This window comes from Typha angustifolia, chromosome 15, assembly GCF_048772165.1.
Source record: "Typha angustifolia cultivar Huaian chromosome 15, ASM4877216v1, whole genome shotgun sequence".
Classification (NCBI taxonomy): Eukaryota; Viridiplantae; Streptophyta; class Magnoliopsida; order Poales; family Typhaceae; genus Typha; species Typha angustifolia.
In genome coordinates, this window is record NC_133253.1 from 8,739,776 (window position 1) to 8,756,887 (window position 17,112).

The following is a 17,112-nucleotide window of genomic DNA, read 5'->3' on the forward strand; positions in this document are numbered from 1 at the left end:
GTGGAAAGAAGTGAATAGTGCATGGCTGTCTTTTTTCCTTTCCTTTCCTTACGTTGCCTGGCATGGTTGTGTTGTTGCCAAAACTGAAAATTCCTATATATATATATGCTTTAATCACAAAAGAAAAGAGAAAGGATTCTAAACGAGGGTCAAAGATCACATACTTGCAAGAGAATCAAAGCATATTATTATGGAGATTCTTAAACTAATACAGCGGTTCAGATTTTAGTATGTTCATTTGAATTTTAGACCGAGTTACCAGCTATTAATTAGAACAGTAAAGAGTTAAAATCACCATTCTTTATCAGCTTAAGATTTTAAGAGCAGACGTGCATTAACATAGTATGCAAGAGGTCCCAATAATTAATGACCCCTGAGGCTTAAGATTGCTGTTACTGTCGTTGTATCAAAGGAACAGAGAAGTAAAATCACTCGGAGAAAGTAAGAGGAAGGAAGCCATGGCCGGCCTCCATTGCCAACTTTTTGCTTCTTCTCTGGAGAATAGAGCGAACAAGAATAGAGCTAACAAGAATAATGAGACTAGTCAACTGAGAGTGAGAGGAGGACGAGAGAGGATTGAGTAGAGAAGTGTGAGTCCTGCGTCTATCAGTAACAGATAATATTTATCAGATCATGCATGAACTAAGCAATAGAGAGAGAGAGAGTGAGAGAGAAAGCTTAGTTAAAAATGGGTTACATCTTATCCGCATTAATCTTATCCAAGTTTTGTTGAATATTGAATGTAGATTTGCCTAACCTTTGACTCATATCCATATGCGAAGAGGCTTTTCTATCTCATATCTAAGACTTGGTCATAAGTATAGACTTAACACCTATTATCTTCTCAAAATTTTCGATACCTTACCATTACTCTAATTATATTCATATCTTATTCTGATATTCACATATACACTGTGCATATCCGGCTGGATATTGGATTAGATTTTTTTTTTTCTCATACCTGTCACAGATTGATGTTCTCAGGCCACACGGCAATCTAGATGTTCTTTGAGCATCAAATAATTAAAACTAGGACATATCCCTAAAAATATTCTGAACCACTAATTTAGTTGAACAATTAAACACAGACTTGTATATAATTGTGTTGGTATGGTACTCCAGATGAAGAGAGGAAATATACAAGTCCAATTCTCTTGAAAGCATAGATGCAGCAGCCTTGAAACAGCATTTAAACTCTTTAATAATTTCACATTCATCTATGTTGCTATCCATCTATTGCAAAACTTTTGTGTACTGCATATTCAAGCTTACAGAAAACGGTATATATACCAATACATATTGTTCCTCCCTCTCCCCTTTACAGAACGGTCACAGCAAACAAGAAGCCCACAAACAAAAGAAGAATGGAAGAGTAGGATTAAAACGATTACAGCCCGAAAGAAGTGTTTCTGGACTGTGGAGTGTCTTCTAACTTGATGTTCAGCTGATCGCAGACAGGACTGTTTTGCATTTTTCTGGGTGTAGTCTTCAATTTTTTCCTCTTCGCTGGTGGTGTTGAACGTTCAACTTGCCCAAAGTAGGGTGGGGCCTCAAAGGATGAAGACAAAGAAGCTTGTTCGCCCATCTGAAGCTCTCTGCATGTAGGGGGCGCAGCCCAAGATAGGGGACGCACTGAAGCATGGACATGTATAACACTCAATCATTAGATCATTTGTCTCAATCATAACTATTAAGCATGCCATAACTTTCACTCGAGGTACAAACCTTCTTCTGGTTCAAGAGTCTTTGGCAATCGTGGATTAGCCCCATCACTAGGAGTTGACTGATGTGGGGTGCGCTTTCTCACATAGTTCTCTTGCAGAGGTTTAGGAATCTGGAATGAAAATTTAGATAAATGTACACCTTGTCTAATGTACTCCGGATTTTCCATCAAATACCTACATGTCATTAAAGAACATAAGAAATCAGACCAAATCAACTTTAAGTACACCGTATCTTATGCAAGGCAAAATTAATGATACACTAAATTGGTGTTCTTACTTCTTAATGCCTAGTCTTCAAAAGCAATTGTATAAAGTAGTAAAAAGATATGGTAAGAATGGGTACGTAAGCTAACATACTTTTGAACTTCGACCATAGACCGTAGTTTCTTTCCAGTGGGAGAAGAATAATACCTGAAAAGGTTATGCCAACAAATTTATATCATGCTGCACAATAAAGACAGCACAAACTTTTTAAGAAGCAAATTAGTGTATATATATATATATATATACAAGGGTGCAATCTTAAATAAACAACAGTGGTAACTTAAACTCGAAGTTCCATAACTGGCTTAGCATTCTTTTGGATAGATAAACCATAAGAAATCATCATCAATTATCGAGTGCTTTAAAAGGCCAATTTGAATAGCAAAGGTTATTAAATATTAATTAAGGACGATTGATGACTTATGACAGCCAGCAATACCTATCGCCTATCACAAGTTCATCTCCTAGCATACTTAGTTCCAAATGACCTTTGTGTTAGTTTAGAGATGTTTATAAATTACAAAAAAAATGACAAATTTAACATTTCAAAAAGAAAGAGGGCACGCTACTTTTCCCATCACTCTACAACAATGACACTATGCTACGATACTCACGCCACTCTTTCTAAATTAGGATAATTTTACCTACACCCCTAAACTATTATTGTTTTCCACATATCTCTCTAACTCTTTTTTATCCACAAAAACTCCTCTGAACTAAGTAAAAAACTAACTACATAAGTTCCCTGGACTAAAAATTTTGTTAGTTCAGTGGTCTTTGTGGATAAAAAATAATTCAAGAGTTATATGAAATTTAGTGATAGTTCAGAAAGTCTAAGTGGAATGAACCCTTCTAAATTCAATGATGAACTACCACAACTATACTTTTTCTGAAAGTATTTCAGTGATCAACTTCAAAGTCTAATTAATTAAGTTGTCACCAGATGTTGTGTTGGGAAGACCAAAGAAGTCCAACACATCTGCAATCCAAGAACACTTGATGTTGCTAAAAGGATGTGGCCCTCATTAGAAGTGAATGTCCATTTGGCAGAAATGATTAATATAACCAAGGCTCTGTTTTGGAACCTGTAACCTCATAGAGAAGGGAGGTTTAGAATTGGCCTATGATTTTACACGAAGTACCTGAAAATTTATGCCAAAAAGTAAAGAGTGCATATGCAGATCAAACTATCCGTGAGCCCTAAATAACAAAGCTGATATAGACTGCGGTTGTACTAAGGATTTAAGTCTCCATAGTGATGCCCACATCTATGATTCTCAACCAATCATAAAAGAAGGTACCTCAAAAGATAAAAATAGATACATGTTCCAAAGTATTGCAAGTCAATTCTCACTTCTAACTCTGAACAAAAACTCAGATTCTTCATTAGCTTGGCCTAGTGGTGCAGGAAAACAACTGATTGTTTCAGTTCGGCAAGGATGATATACTTAACTGACACCAGCAATACTAAATGGATGTTAGATTCTCAGTCAAGAAAAAAAGAGATAATTACTTGCTGGAGGAATAATAAGCTGATAACAATGATGGTCATGCCAGTGGCATGTGCCATGCCATGCCACTATCGGCATGACACGTCTCGGCATGCCTCGCCGTTCTAATAACACACCCTTGCGTGCCAATTGCTCTTTAATAAACTTTTTAGGATATTTAAAAATATTTTTTAAGTCTTCGATACGTCAATTTTTAGTTTTTAATAAATATATATACCAAAAGTTTAAAACCTACATCATAATATTTTATCTTTAGATTATTTTTTATAAATGACTTATTTTATTAAAGATAAATCAACAGTTAAATATAATATTATTCAACACATACTCTGATTTAAGATATTCATTAAAACTAATATTAATGATTGAATACTTTATAATATAATTAAATACTACATAATATAATTGAACATATAATATTAATTGATAATAGTTTAATAATTAAAACTAATATCTAGTTGAATGTAAATGGATGAAAATCAAAGACTTCATTTGCCGGCACAAAAATAACACGAGAATGTTGTATTAAATGCTATCGATATTCTTAAAAACATATTCACTAATAGTATTGTTCGTTGTAATGTCTCACATAGTATTTATACAAATAGAAATTTTATAATTCCTCTATAATATGATATGGATATTGAACATGTACGAGAATGAACAATACTGACACAGGCACAGACAAACCATAAACATATGCAGATTGTGAATATAAAATATAATAATAATATTCTAACTCTGGTGAGTGTAATTGATATGATGGTAATTATAATGAACTCATATCATCCTGTGAGTACACCTCTCCTAATGTCCTACTACCTACAGACTCAAGTCCTCTATAAAGATAATACTTCTTTGAAAAAGTTGTGTAACAGAGACGCATATCTCATCTCCATCATCACTGCTATCTGACAGAGTTTCATTATTATCACCATCACCATCATCATATCATTATCATCAATTTTATTTAAGTCTTCTAAATGATCAATGGATTAGTTGATTTGATAATGATTAATGAAAATAGAATAAATTTTAAAAAAAGAGCTCCACATGGCATAATGACTAGCACGACTCGGTACAACACGCGTGCCGGTCGACACGGGGCGTGCCAACCAGCAAGGCCATCCATGGCTAATAACATAGTAATTATAAATTAACTTCTTTTTCGTTTTAATAACTTTCAGGGTAGGATTTAAATACTTAAGATAATAATGATAAACTTCGACATTAAAATGAATTCATGTTACCTTTACCATCATTACACATTAGGCTGAATTATAACACTGTGATATTCATGCTTCTCTTTTGAAACTCCATTTATTAATCACAACAACTTCATTTTTCCTCAAGTACTTCTGCAATCAACTCCAAAGTTCAATATATATTGAAGGTTCAACAAGGAGGAGAGAAGGAAAGGAGGTTTAGAAGATTTGCAGTCCAAGAAGATTTGATGGTCCTAAAATTGGCGAAAGGCATGACCATCAATGAAACAGAATTCCAGAAAAGGATCAATATAGCAATCCAAATCCTTAAGATATAAAGGATCTGTTTTGGATGTTGCCAACTTGCCACTATAGAATTTTCAACCCGACATAAGGAAGACGATCATTGGTTAAACAATTAAATTTGACAAGTGAAGCTATTACAAAGAGTAGAACTACGTACACATCTGCGAACTTGGTGCTGCCTTCACCTCTGATTCGAAGCAATCTCTCCCAACCAGGAGGGGGCTGAGCAATATTGGGTTTGTCAATTGCCCAGAGCCTACTGCCATCCTGTGATATATCTGTTGGATCTTCACATGATATATCAGGGCGCCATTCACGAGCTCGTTCACATCTAAAAGGTTCTTCCAGAATGCTCTCACGTATTTCTTCGTACTGCTCTTTTGTCGGAATAAGCCTCCACTTAAAACAATCTGCGCATTGTACTGTGAATGCCCCAATGGAAGGCAAAACTCGGCTAGACGAATTTGATGGTAAGAGGCTTCGGGAGGATGAGTCAGGATTCTCTACATTATCAGTAACTGCTACAGAATCTTGACTTTTATCATTTGCATCAGGGTTGTAAGTCACCAGCTGATTTGATGCATCTTCAGTGGAAATATAATAATTATCTTCCTCTTTATCAACCTCAGAAACGTCTATGGAGACTTTTCGGCTCTTTTTGGAAGGTCGTGGAGATTTAGAAATATCTTTCTTAGGTTTAGGGAGAACATCTTCCAGATTTGACTGCATTTGAGTCAACGATTCTGTTCCTGTTGTCAGAAAACATAGGATTCTGTAAATACAATTGTGTGTCAACCCTGAAGTAATGATTTTTTAACGGTTGCGAAGCTTAAACTGCAAAGGAGGGAAAACTGGGCAAAGGAGGTATGCCTAGTTAGACATTTTCTACCCAACAATACAATTGTGTGTCAGAACAGTGTGGACTTGAGATTGCGATGCAGGTAGACATATCTAAGATATGGTAGAAAATAATGAAACTGCATATATGCCGCCACTGGAAAATAAGTAAAATTTACATCCGACCCGTCATAAGGATGTAAAAACAGAATACACCACTGCATATGGCAAAGAGATAATACTTCATGAAAACATGCTTCAATCGCCATATCATATGGCAAAGAGAAATTCATACATACTAAACAAGTGCAACAACATGTATTTACTATCTCAAACTGCTAATAATGATCAATACTTTTGGCAGTGTAACATAAGTAGAATTTTGAGCAGTGTAATTAAACAATCCAGCTAAGCTGCCGCATGAAATAACGCCATCAGTTCCAAAGCTACTTACTGTGACATGAGTTTTCAAAAATCATAAGTATGAATGATGAAAGCTTAGTTAGTTGATCATTCTGTCCACTTAACCACTTGAGGTGCAACAAGTTATAACAAATATCTCCGACCAGGAACCTTCAGAACTTGAGGGTTACAGTTTGAAAGTGTCCAAATACATGCCAATGCCACAAATAAATGAAATCTCCATTTTTGTAGACTTTAAGACATTGTCCAGTTCTTAATAAAGGGCACGGTACAGGTCTAGCCTAATATATAATGTCTTTCTCCTGTCAATCTCATGAAAGCTAACAGCATCTCACTTAACAGCATGGAGGTCACAGACATAGATGATGAGCATCTTCAGATATTTAAACCCATGAAGAGCAGAAGATGAATGCTGTCATGAAAGGAAGTTGAGAGATACAATGGAGAAGAACTTGTAAAGGATATAATAAAAGTAAGAGATATTAATCTTCCTATGGAAAATTGAAACTGATGAGAAGGAACTCAAAGAAGGAAAGAATGGTAGTTATACATCATGTTAAGGTTGTTGCCTATATGAAACTAACGGCATATAATAAACTTTATATATAGTCTTAAATCAACCAATAATGCTATCGACAATGTTAATGTGAAATAACTGAACAGAAGAGGCATACTGTATATATAGGACCTCACAAGTTCCAATTAGCTCTCGGAACCACTTTGCAAGTTTACTCACGTCATCTGGAATCTTAGGGGCACAAATAGAGTGCATATTGTTGGTGATGGAGCTCATTTATCAAAATCAGAAAGCCAAATACGAATTCAATTGACTCTCACAAGAAAAGTGGGATGTAAAATCAGATGCGTCATCCAGGCAAATTGGGCATGTGGAGTATCTACCAATGCAGAGATGCCTTGCTCGACTATGAGTACATTTTCGAAGAAGTGCGGAAAACAACTCCCATTGGGAGATAACTTAATAGAGATCCTTAGATGACCCAAAAAGAAAGAATCGGGAGCTGCATGGTCAAGAAAAGAGGAGACTTGTGATAATAAGGAAATCCAACAAAATTAGGACCTATGCGAGACCCTACTGGTTCATTTTTCCTGGCTTCCACCAAGAACTAAATCGAAGCTTGTAGAATTCCAATATTGCTTACATTGTTCATGTGCAAACAGAACAAAGCATCATTTCCTCATCCTAATGACTTCAAATTATACAAGTATTGGATTTGTATTAATAGTAAGAAGAACAAAAATAAGACCTTATACCTCTATACCAGTTGGAATAACAAATAACTACCTTCCATTTAAATTCTATCATAACAGAATACAAATATGTACACTTTCAGGCGCGACACGCCTAGATCCGGCAAACGAATCACAGATTGATCAAAAACTCGTTTGAAATTATAAAAAAGAAAGAAAAAACAATCATCCCGGCTACCTGAACCAAATCCAGCTCCGGAAACCCGATGACACGCCTCGAGGTCCGCCGAAAGAGATAGAGGAGTGACCGATCTCTTTCTTCTCTGGCTCGATCCTTCTCTAGGGGGGGAGGACTGTCAGACAGAGAGATAGGATGCGCTCAGAGCGTTGCTTTCTCCCTTCTCTTCCATGTGCAGTGGGGAGAGAATTGGTCTGCGAAACAAATATGTACCCAATTATATTACCAGATGCAAATTGTAATATTTTGAGTAGATAGCAAAACGGGCGGTGAGATTGTCGGGTACAATGAATCGTTCTTGTCAGATGTTTGCCTTGTACTGGGGGTAGCCGGGGAGTTCTTGACCGAACTAGCCTCAAACTTATTTGTCGAAATGATCCGCCCCCTTAAAAGTTAGTATCTTGGTCTCCACCTAACACGTCGGTTGTTAACTCTTGGGCTCAATATATAAATATATAAAATGCTGAGTTTATTCGTATTTTATACTACAATTAAAGCGTTGTTACTTGGCATATAAACAAATTCTGTTAACGTTCATCCAGTAGTAATGCCTGAATTAAAGTCATCATTTTACTCTGACAGTGGACTCATCAAGTCTTCCTTTAAAATGTTGATAAGTTTGTATCTTATTTAAAATAAACAGTTGATCTTCTTATGGCTTTTAGTTTTAATGTAAGATACTAAATATTTGGGATTTTTCTTCTTCTTCTTCTTTTGTTGCATTTATGAAGTGGATTCAAAATAGACTATTTACATAAGTAAGCATGCGGAGACTTTCTACAATTACAATAGTGGGCATGTAATTATCACTTTTTCTTTTAATCCTCCAAAAAGTGGTAGCAGTATGAAGTCGTTACTTCCTCAATTTAAAATGCTGAGCTCTAAGCTAATTACAATTTTATAAGTGGGAATGAAACACATATTTTAGCATGAGTAAAAACAAATGAAATGATATTTTCAATTGTTGTCGACCTTTCGTATATTTATATATTTGGAATATGCTTTCATTACGAGCAGACAATTGATTAACGAGCATAGATTAAGTTTGGCTAAAGATATAATTGAAGCGCTAATGTGCTTGTATGATTGGTATGTCACCAAATCTAGATTGCAAGCGGATGACCACTTTGCAATAGAAAATATAGAATTTGAATTTTTAAATTATCATAATTTTTTTTGCATATAACATCCTATCTTTTAATGAAATTTTGGTTTACACTCTATATTTTTACTATTTACAAATCGAATCCTATAGTTTAGCGAATATGTATAGAAGATACATTACCGTTAGATCAAACTCAATCAAATCTCTGAGTTAAGTTAACTATACTAAAAAAATTATAAAAATACCATTAATTAAGTCATACTAAGGGCATTTTAGTCATTTTAGAAATATAATATCTCTACTTCAAATATAACCCGGGGTATTTTCTCTACCTATTCGCTAAATTATATGATTCGATTTATAAATAGTGAAAATATAGGGTGTAAACCATAATTACTGAAACACTCAAACCTCCAAATACACTTGTATACTGCGTCGATAAATCCCATGCATCACGTGACTTGTCAGTAATATGTTTTTATGTTTTTACAAGGCACATAGAAATATAGGTTCATACCATAAATGATCTAAAACAAAATATGAGTCCGGATACAAATTCCACAAACCACAACAAGCAAAGATACACATGTACAAAATACAACTCCATTGTTCAAAATAAACTTATGCTTCCCCTAACTCTAAAATGATACCACCAAGAAATGGTGAGCACACAACCCAGCTAGTAGAATCCATACAATTCATAACAATTAAATCACAAGTGCATATTCCAATGCATGCCTATAGTTGCTAATAATAGAATAAGCTTATCTTAATGACTTACCAATGAGTTAGTAAATCAATGCAAACGATATAGACTACACGGTACTGTCATTGAACATGTCAACTTCTAATCATATCAGGATAAGTCTACGCAAATATAAAGTTTGATACAATATCTTATTTATACAAATCTCAATAATAGCATTTACACATTATTTTTAGAAGTAAAAAGAGTAGTTTTCCTCATATTTACACAAGTCAATGAGGGTTAGTTATCACATGCTCGCATTAATCATGATTTATCATAACTCACTAAGCTATTTACTACATAATTTAGATATTCTCCAGAAGTTATCATCACATAACCACCCATTATCTCATACATCGAGGAGGGATATATACACATCTAGTGGTAATATCATCCAAACGTGCATGGCGACACTATATGTGACCGATTGTCTGTGGCCATCAAACTAAGGACCTCGGTTGTATGCCCATATCTCACTATCTCTAAATCATCACCGTCCTCAACGAAATAGTCAAGAGCCCTCAGCTCGTTAGTAGACGCTATGTCCATACGTCGTCAGGTACCGCTAGAGATATATCTCCGTTTCACAATCATATTCTTACTATCATTATAATCTAGTTCTGATCATATAGTGTAATTACCTAAATGCAACTCAGGCTAACAATCTCAGGTATAGGCCACTAATAGTATAAGTCATATACGATACACTATACTCTTAACTCTGGGCTGAGCGAGTAGAGAGCACTGCCTAGTTAAAACACGACTAACTAATGATAACTGAAAGTGGTGCAATGTCTGTTGATGTATAAGTCATGTCATAGTCATTATAGTCATTACATTCTACATTTACTATAGATGTTTATGCAAGAATGTCTCATACTAGGATACATGTAGAAGTTACACTAATGTATGTGCTAATATAAACATTCTCATAACATCATAAAGAGTATACTATCAATAACTGCACATATCAGGATACATAATAGTTATACTAAATACATGTACTAGTATTAACATTCTCATAACACCATGAAAAGTATACTATCAACAACTACACATACTAGGATACATAATAGTTACACTAAATGCATATACTAACATTAACATTTCTACAACATCATGAAAAGTATACTATCAACAACTGCACATACTAGGATACATAATAGTTATACTAATTGCATACGCTAACACTATCATTCTTATAACATCATGAAGAGTATAATATCAGCAATTATATTGTTCTAAACTCATATAAATTCTACTCACCTCAACTAGCAGGCTTCTCCGGGATCCTAAAATTAGTGAATTAATAGAATTAATTAACTTATTAGAGAATTTAGATTTAGGTATATCACATGAGTGAAGGGTTCCCTAGGGTTGAGTTCCATATAATCCTAAAATTCACACTATTTAGATAATAAAAATTTGTCTTTAGTGAGTGATTATACTAATTAATAAGGTGAGGATAGGAAAACGGGGCCTATAGGGTCTGAATAACCCCATTAGGCCTAGGCTTGGCTTTAAGTTTAGCCCAGCTTGCTGGTGCATAGGTGGGGTGTTGGGTTGGGCTTGAGCCCAACCCAGCAAGGCAAGGAGGCCTTGGTAGGCTGCAGTCAGACCCGTAGCCCACCGGAATGTATTTCATGGGCTGTAATCCAAACCACAGCCCACGGGCTTCATAGGCTACGGTTCAGACCGCAGCCCACCAGCTCTATGGGCTATGGTTTAGACCACAGCTCACTAGTTTCATGGGCTGCGATCTAAACCACAGCCCACCAAGAGATGGGTGGGGGTTTGCTTAATCCCCACCCTCCCTCACCATCTCTTTTCCAAGGAAAGGAGACAGAGGAGGAAGTACGGGTGGCAAAACTTGACCCGACCCGATAACCCGGCTATTAATCGGGTTCGGGTTTAGGTTAATCAGGTTTGGGTTATAAATGGGTCAACCTGCCTAACCCGATTATTAATCGGGTCGTGTTCGGATTTATACCTCTAACCCGCTTGACTCGTTTAACCCATTTAAGTAAACGGGTCGAGCAGGTCGGGTCAACCCGCCACACACACACATATTCTAAATTTATAATTTGACCCAATACCCTAATACCTTAAGACCCAAGTCACCCAAACTTATTTCCTAAATCCTCACACTAGCCACCAGTGTCGTTGCCCCCTTCCCTTACCCATGCTCACAGCCCACTTTGGCGTCACCCCTTCCCTCCTCACTCTTCACACTGAGTAACATCGACACATCGTCTCCTCACTACCGGTGCCCGAGCTTCTGATGTCGTCCGAGGACCGAGGTCCTCACGCCAGATCTCCCCCCTCACTCACGTCGGAGCTTCTCACATCGAATCTCCCCTCTCACGCTAGCCAAGCTAACCGATCCGGTGATCCCTTTCATGCCGTCGATCCCCCTCACTCACACTTCCTCATGCCGCCCAAGCTCACCGATCTGGCGATCCCTTTCACTCATGTCATACAATGAGGTTCTAATACATTTTAGTCATGATATTTTTTCAGATTTATTTTTAATTTTAAAAGGCAAAGTTTTATCTTTAATTCACCATCCACCACACCACCCATTCACTTTGGACAAGAGGTTCACCGATTTTTTCCATTTGAGAAGTGCTTCCCAAGTCAAGCCAGTTGCATTTGCTAACTGATATTAGCTTTTACAAAAATAAAAACATGCGGTCACCATATATTCAGACCAAACAATGACTACCATGATCTGTACTTTTGGATGAAAGTTTGAATCTTTTTGTTCTGTTCCTTCTAATTTGAGAAAAGCTCTCCTTTTTCCTGCTCTTCAGTAATATAATTACAAGCTTGTTGTTCATCCTAATCTTGGAATAACAATAAACTATGTTATAATAAAGTATCTATTTTATTATAACACTGCATTTTCTTGACTTATAATTATCCTCAACACCTCATTTACTTTCGAGTACAAATGCATCTCAACAACAACAACATGGTGCTTGGCCATATAATCTTTTCTCCTATCATATTGTAACACCCCAAAAATATTTAAAAAAAAATCACTCTCTCTGACTGACGCACGTGCCGCGTCAACCTGCCACCCTGCCCCCTCCCTTTTCCTCTTCTTCTTCCCTTCCTTTGTCGTGCACGCCACCTTCCCCATCTCCTTCATCTCTTCTTTCCTTCACCGCAGCCCTCCCACCTCCAGCCTCTCACCTTCCCCTCCATTCGCTGCCTCTCTCTCTCTTTCTCTCGTGGTTGTCGACAGCTGTCGGAGCCGCCGAGCTCGCCGACCATCCCCCCCTTCGGTAAGCTCTTCTCCCCTCCTTCCTTTCTCCCCTTTTCCTTCCCCTCCTCGGCCTCGTGCTGTGCTGGACCCATGCCGCCATTGTCCCCGCGCTGCGCCGCCGGCCTCGTGCTGCGCCGTCATAGCCCCGCAGCCTCGTGGGCGCTTCTCTCCGCCTCACCCTCCTTCCATCGGGAGTGGAAGGAGATGGGGTGGAGGGGTGGGGGTTAGTGGAAGGAGATAGGGTGGAGGGGTGGGGGTTAGTGGAAGGAGTATGGGGTGGAGGGGTGGGGGTTTAACCCCCACCCATTTCCCCCTTAGGGGTTGCAGTGGTCTGTAGCCCACTAATCTGTTGGGGTGGGCCGCAGCCCACCTAGACTCGGGTGGGCTGCAGTGTTTATACGCGCATAAACACTGCACCACTTTCACCTATCATTAGTAGTCAAATTCTGACTAGGCAGTACCCCTACTCACTCAGCCCAGGATTAAGGGTAGAGTGTATCATATATGTCTATACTATTAGCGGTCTACACCTGAGGTCGGGAAGCCTGTGTGGCATTCAGGTAGTTATACTGTAGAAGAACATGATTGTGAGGTGGGGATATAACTCTAGCGGTACCCGACGACGCAGGGTTAGGGCGTCTGTTGATGAGCCGAGGGCTCCCGATTTTTCCGTCGAGGGCGGTGATGATTTAGAGAGAGTGAGATATGGGCTTATGACCAGGGTCCTGAGTCTGATGGCCACAGACAACCGGTCACATGTAGTGTCGCCATACACGTGTAGGTGACATTACCGCTAGATGTGTATATATCCCCCCTCGATGTATGAGATGATGGATGATTGTTTCTTAAGAGTATTTACCCTGTGTGGTGAATAGCTCGGTGAGCGATGATAAGTATGATTATTGCTTTGGTAGACATGAAATGACTAAACTACTATTTTATTGCTATGCATAACATGTAAAACCTATGATTGAGATGTGTACGAATAAGAGATTGTCTCAAGCTTTATATCTGTGTGAACTTATTATAATATGTTTAGGAACTAGCATGTTCCAGGATAGTGATTGGTAATCTTTATCAATTGCATTGACTTAGTAAATTGTGGTAAGTCATTTCAATAAGCATGTCGTTATCATTAGCAAATATAGACATACATTAGATATACACATGTGATGTCATTATTCTAGATTGTATGGATCCTACTCGCTGGGCTGTAAGCTCACCCCTCATGGCGGTATTATTTCAGAGCTAGGGGATGCAGGTGCGGGTTGCGAGGAGTAGCCGCTTTTTCTTTTTAGTACGTATGTTAGTTGTATGAAGCCCCTACGAGGGTGTGATGATGACGTTGTATTTTTTTGGACTTTAGTATAGTATTTTGGATGTATATTTGGAAGGCTTGTTGTGGCCTGTGGAACTTGTATCCGGACTCCTTTAGTTGAGTTATTTATGGTGAAATTGTGCTATTGTGTGGCTTGTGAAATCACAGGTCATGTGTTGCACCGCGTGGGAGGATTTACCCACGCGGTTTACACGTGTATTTGGAGGTTTGGGTGTTTCACATATGGCATATGTTTGATTTTTTCTTATTCTAATTATTCACAATTAGGGTCAAGTTTACACTTCCGTGGAATAATTACATTAGCATAATTATAGCAATACTTGTAGAGGTCCAATCCAGATTCTTGCAGAAATCAATACATTAGTGATGGATTATATATGCTAGTGACAGACATTGGATCCATGTTAAAATATTATTTCTCTTGCTTTCATTTTAATTATGAGTGTTATTTCTCTTGCTTTCATTTTAATTATGGGTGTTTTTTCCTTAGAGTTGTTTGTTAAATATCTTATTGATCTTATAGTGGCATCTTATCCATTAGCCTTTTTATCAATTATATACAAACTTTTTAATTAGTTTGAAGTGTTTAATTACTGATGATAAAGATCCGCAATAAGTTATTTACTCTTTTTGATCACTATGTTCAGAACACTTTTAAAGTTTTCAATGTGACATCTTCAGCTACTTTATGTTAAGTTTCAAATGATACTGAAGATAATAACTCTATGATGAAGGTAATTTAATATCATTAGTATGTTCTTATCATTATATATATATTGTAATATTCTTTATATATTCAGAATAATAGTTTTTTTATGTAAGAGTTTGATTCATTTGAGAGTTTCGAGTTTGTGGGTAAATCACAAAAGTCATAATTAGAATTGTATCTTGAAGAGCCTCGAATTGATTGAAGTTCTAAATTGGATATTCTTAATTATTGGAAATCCAATCAATTTCGATATCCAGATCTTTCTCTCATGGCATGCGATATATTAAGCATTCATATATTAAGTATTTATATCTCCACAGTTGCTTCTGAATCTGCTTTTAGTGTTGGTAGTAGAGTATTTGATCAATATAGAAGTGCTTCAAAGCATGAAATTGTAGAAACTTTAATTTGTACTCGAGATTGGTTGTTTCATACTAGAGGTAAGTATATTATTATTTTCTTATATAAATATTTAAAAAGTTTAATCTGCTAATTATTTTATCATATTATGATAGACAATTTGGTAGCATTGGAGGAGCTAAGATACTACAAATTTGGACTTAATGGCTAATGCAAGTGAAGTTGTAGAATCTGGTGAATGCTCAAATGCATAAATTTAAATCCGGTGAATGCTCATTGACTAATGTAAGTGAAGTTTTGTATATATCTTATATTTTAGATGTTTATTTTTTATTCTTTTTGGCAGGGTCGTGATATTTGGAGATAAAGAGCTTAATGACAGTGTTTGCATATTTCAAACTATTTGTAATTTGTAATGGATTGTAAACTCTAAATTTTATTCTAATTGTCATGGGATTGTATGAACTTTGTTGAAACTTTGTTCTAAACTCCATTGTATGGACTTTTGTTATGTTAAATTATTAGGATTGTAATTTTGATATTGTATAAGTTTTGAGTTAGAAATGTATTATTTTGTTTGTATAAATGTATGATAAACTTTTTGAGAGTTGGAACTTTGTTGTAAACTCTATTGTATGGGTTTTGTTATGATGAATTATTAGGATTGTAATTTTGATATTGTATAAGTTTTGAGTTGGAAATGTATTATTTTGTTTGTATGAATATATGATACACTTTTTGAGAGTTGAAATTTTGTTCTAAACTCTATTATATGGGTTTTATCATGATGAATTATTAGGATTGTAATTTTGATGTTGTAGGAGTTTTGAGTTAAAAATAGATTATTTTATTTGTGTAATACACCATTTATATATAATAAATCAGTAAATATTAAATTTTATATAGGATTTATATTAAACGGGTTAGACGGGTCTTGTTAACGTGTCGGGTTAACACGACCTGTTTAAGTATACGGGTTAGACGGGTTGTGTTAGCTTGTCGTGTTAACTTGACCCGTTTATTAAACGGGTTAAGTGGGTCGTGTCATGTTACCCGTTTATTAATCGGGTTGTGTTCATATTTAACCAATGCAACCCGTTTATTAATCGGGTTATGTTTGTGTTAAGGTAATGTTGACCCGACCTGAACCCGCTTAACTCGACCTGATTGCCACCCCCAGGAGGAAGAGACCACGTTGCTGTTGGTGACCCACGTCGCCGACAGCCCACCCTCAAGACCGGCGACTTGTGCACGTCACCCGGGGTGGGTGGTTAGTCGGAGGGAAAGGAAAGGAAATAGGAGGAGGACTCGACCTCGACGGCGGCGGGGGTATAGCCCGAGCTCGCGATGGAGCCGTTGTCCATCCTCTTTGCCTACGGGGGAGCAGGAGTAGCTCGCCCCGCGGTTGGGTGGCTGACGAGGCGGCGAGGCGCACTCCATGGTCAGCGGCCATGGAGGTCCCCCCACTAAGGGCCCGAAGCCCAGCACTCTTGTAGAAACAGAAGAAGATCTAAGAAAGGAGAAGAAGAAGAAGATGATGAAGAGAAGAAGGGGAGGAGGGGCTCGGCAGCTGCTGGCCAGCCAGCGACCGGTCTCTCACCGGTGGCTTAGCTCTGACAAGCCCGAGCCCAAGTGTGTGTGTGAGAGAGAGAGAGTTAGAGAGAGAGAGGGAGAGGAGAAATAGAGAGAAACAGAGAAAGACAGAGGGAGATAGAGATAGAGAGAGAGAAAAAGGAAGAGGAGGAAGGAGGAAGCTCACCAGCATCGATAGCACGGCGACATCTGTGGTGGGTCAACGATGATAGCAGCAACAGAGAGAGTTTGAGGGAAAGAAGAGAGTGAAAGAGAGAGACCGAAAGAGAG

The 17,112-nt window shown here is 37.4% G+C and overlaps 1 protein-coding gene across 2 annotated transcripts; it reads right to left on the reverse strand.

The window, feature by feature from the left end:
* Positions 1 to 1,236: 1,236 nt before the first annotated feature.
* Positions 1,237 to 8,094, reverse strand: LOC140779453 (methyl-CpG-binding domain-containing protein 2-like). Of its 2 annotated transcripts, XM_073124518.1 has the most exons (6): positions 8,004 to 8,068; positions 7,718 to 7,911; positions 5,168 to 5,759; positions 2,082 to 2,135; positions 1,726 to 1,898; positions 1,237 to 1,632 (listed from the first exon to the last, which is right to left on the reverse strand). In XM_073124518.1, exons 3-6 carry the CDS (start codon positions 5,737 to 5,739, stop codon positions 1,388 to 1,390), a joined length of 1,044 nt encoding a protein of 347 aa, XP_072980619.1. In that variant the 5' UTR covers positions 5,740 to 5,759; positions 7,718 to 7,911; positions 8,004 to 8,068; the 3' UTR covers positions 1,237 to 1,387. The 2 variants fall into 2 exon arrangements, with proteins under 2 accessions (XP_072980619.1, XP_072980621.1); XM_073124520.1 differs by lacking the exon at positions 2,082 to 2,135 and having other exon boundaries at positions 8,004 to 8,094.
* Between the last annotated feature and the right edge of the window lie 9,018 nt (positions 8,095 to 17,112).

Excerpts from the sequence above, each read along its gene's own strand:
- LOC140779453 (XM_073124518.1), bottom strand. The coding sequence starts at position 5,739 with ATGCAGTCAAATCTGGAAGATGTTCTCCCTAAACCTAAGAAAGATATT. Across the intron at positions 1,899-2,081 it reads TCTATGGTCGAAGTTCAAAA|GTATTTGATGGAAAATCCGG; the intron begins GTATGTTAGCTT and ends AATGACATGTAG. Across the intron at positions 1,633-1,725 it reads GACTCTTGAACCAGAAGAAG|TGCGTCCCCTATCTTGGGCT; the intron begins GTTTGTACCTCG and ends TCCATGCTTCAG.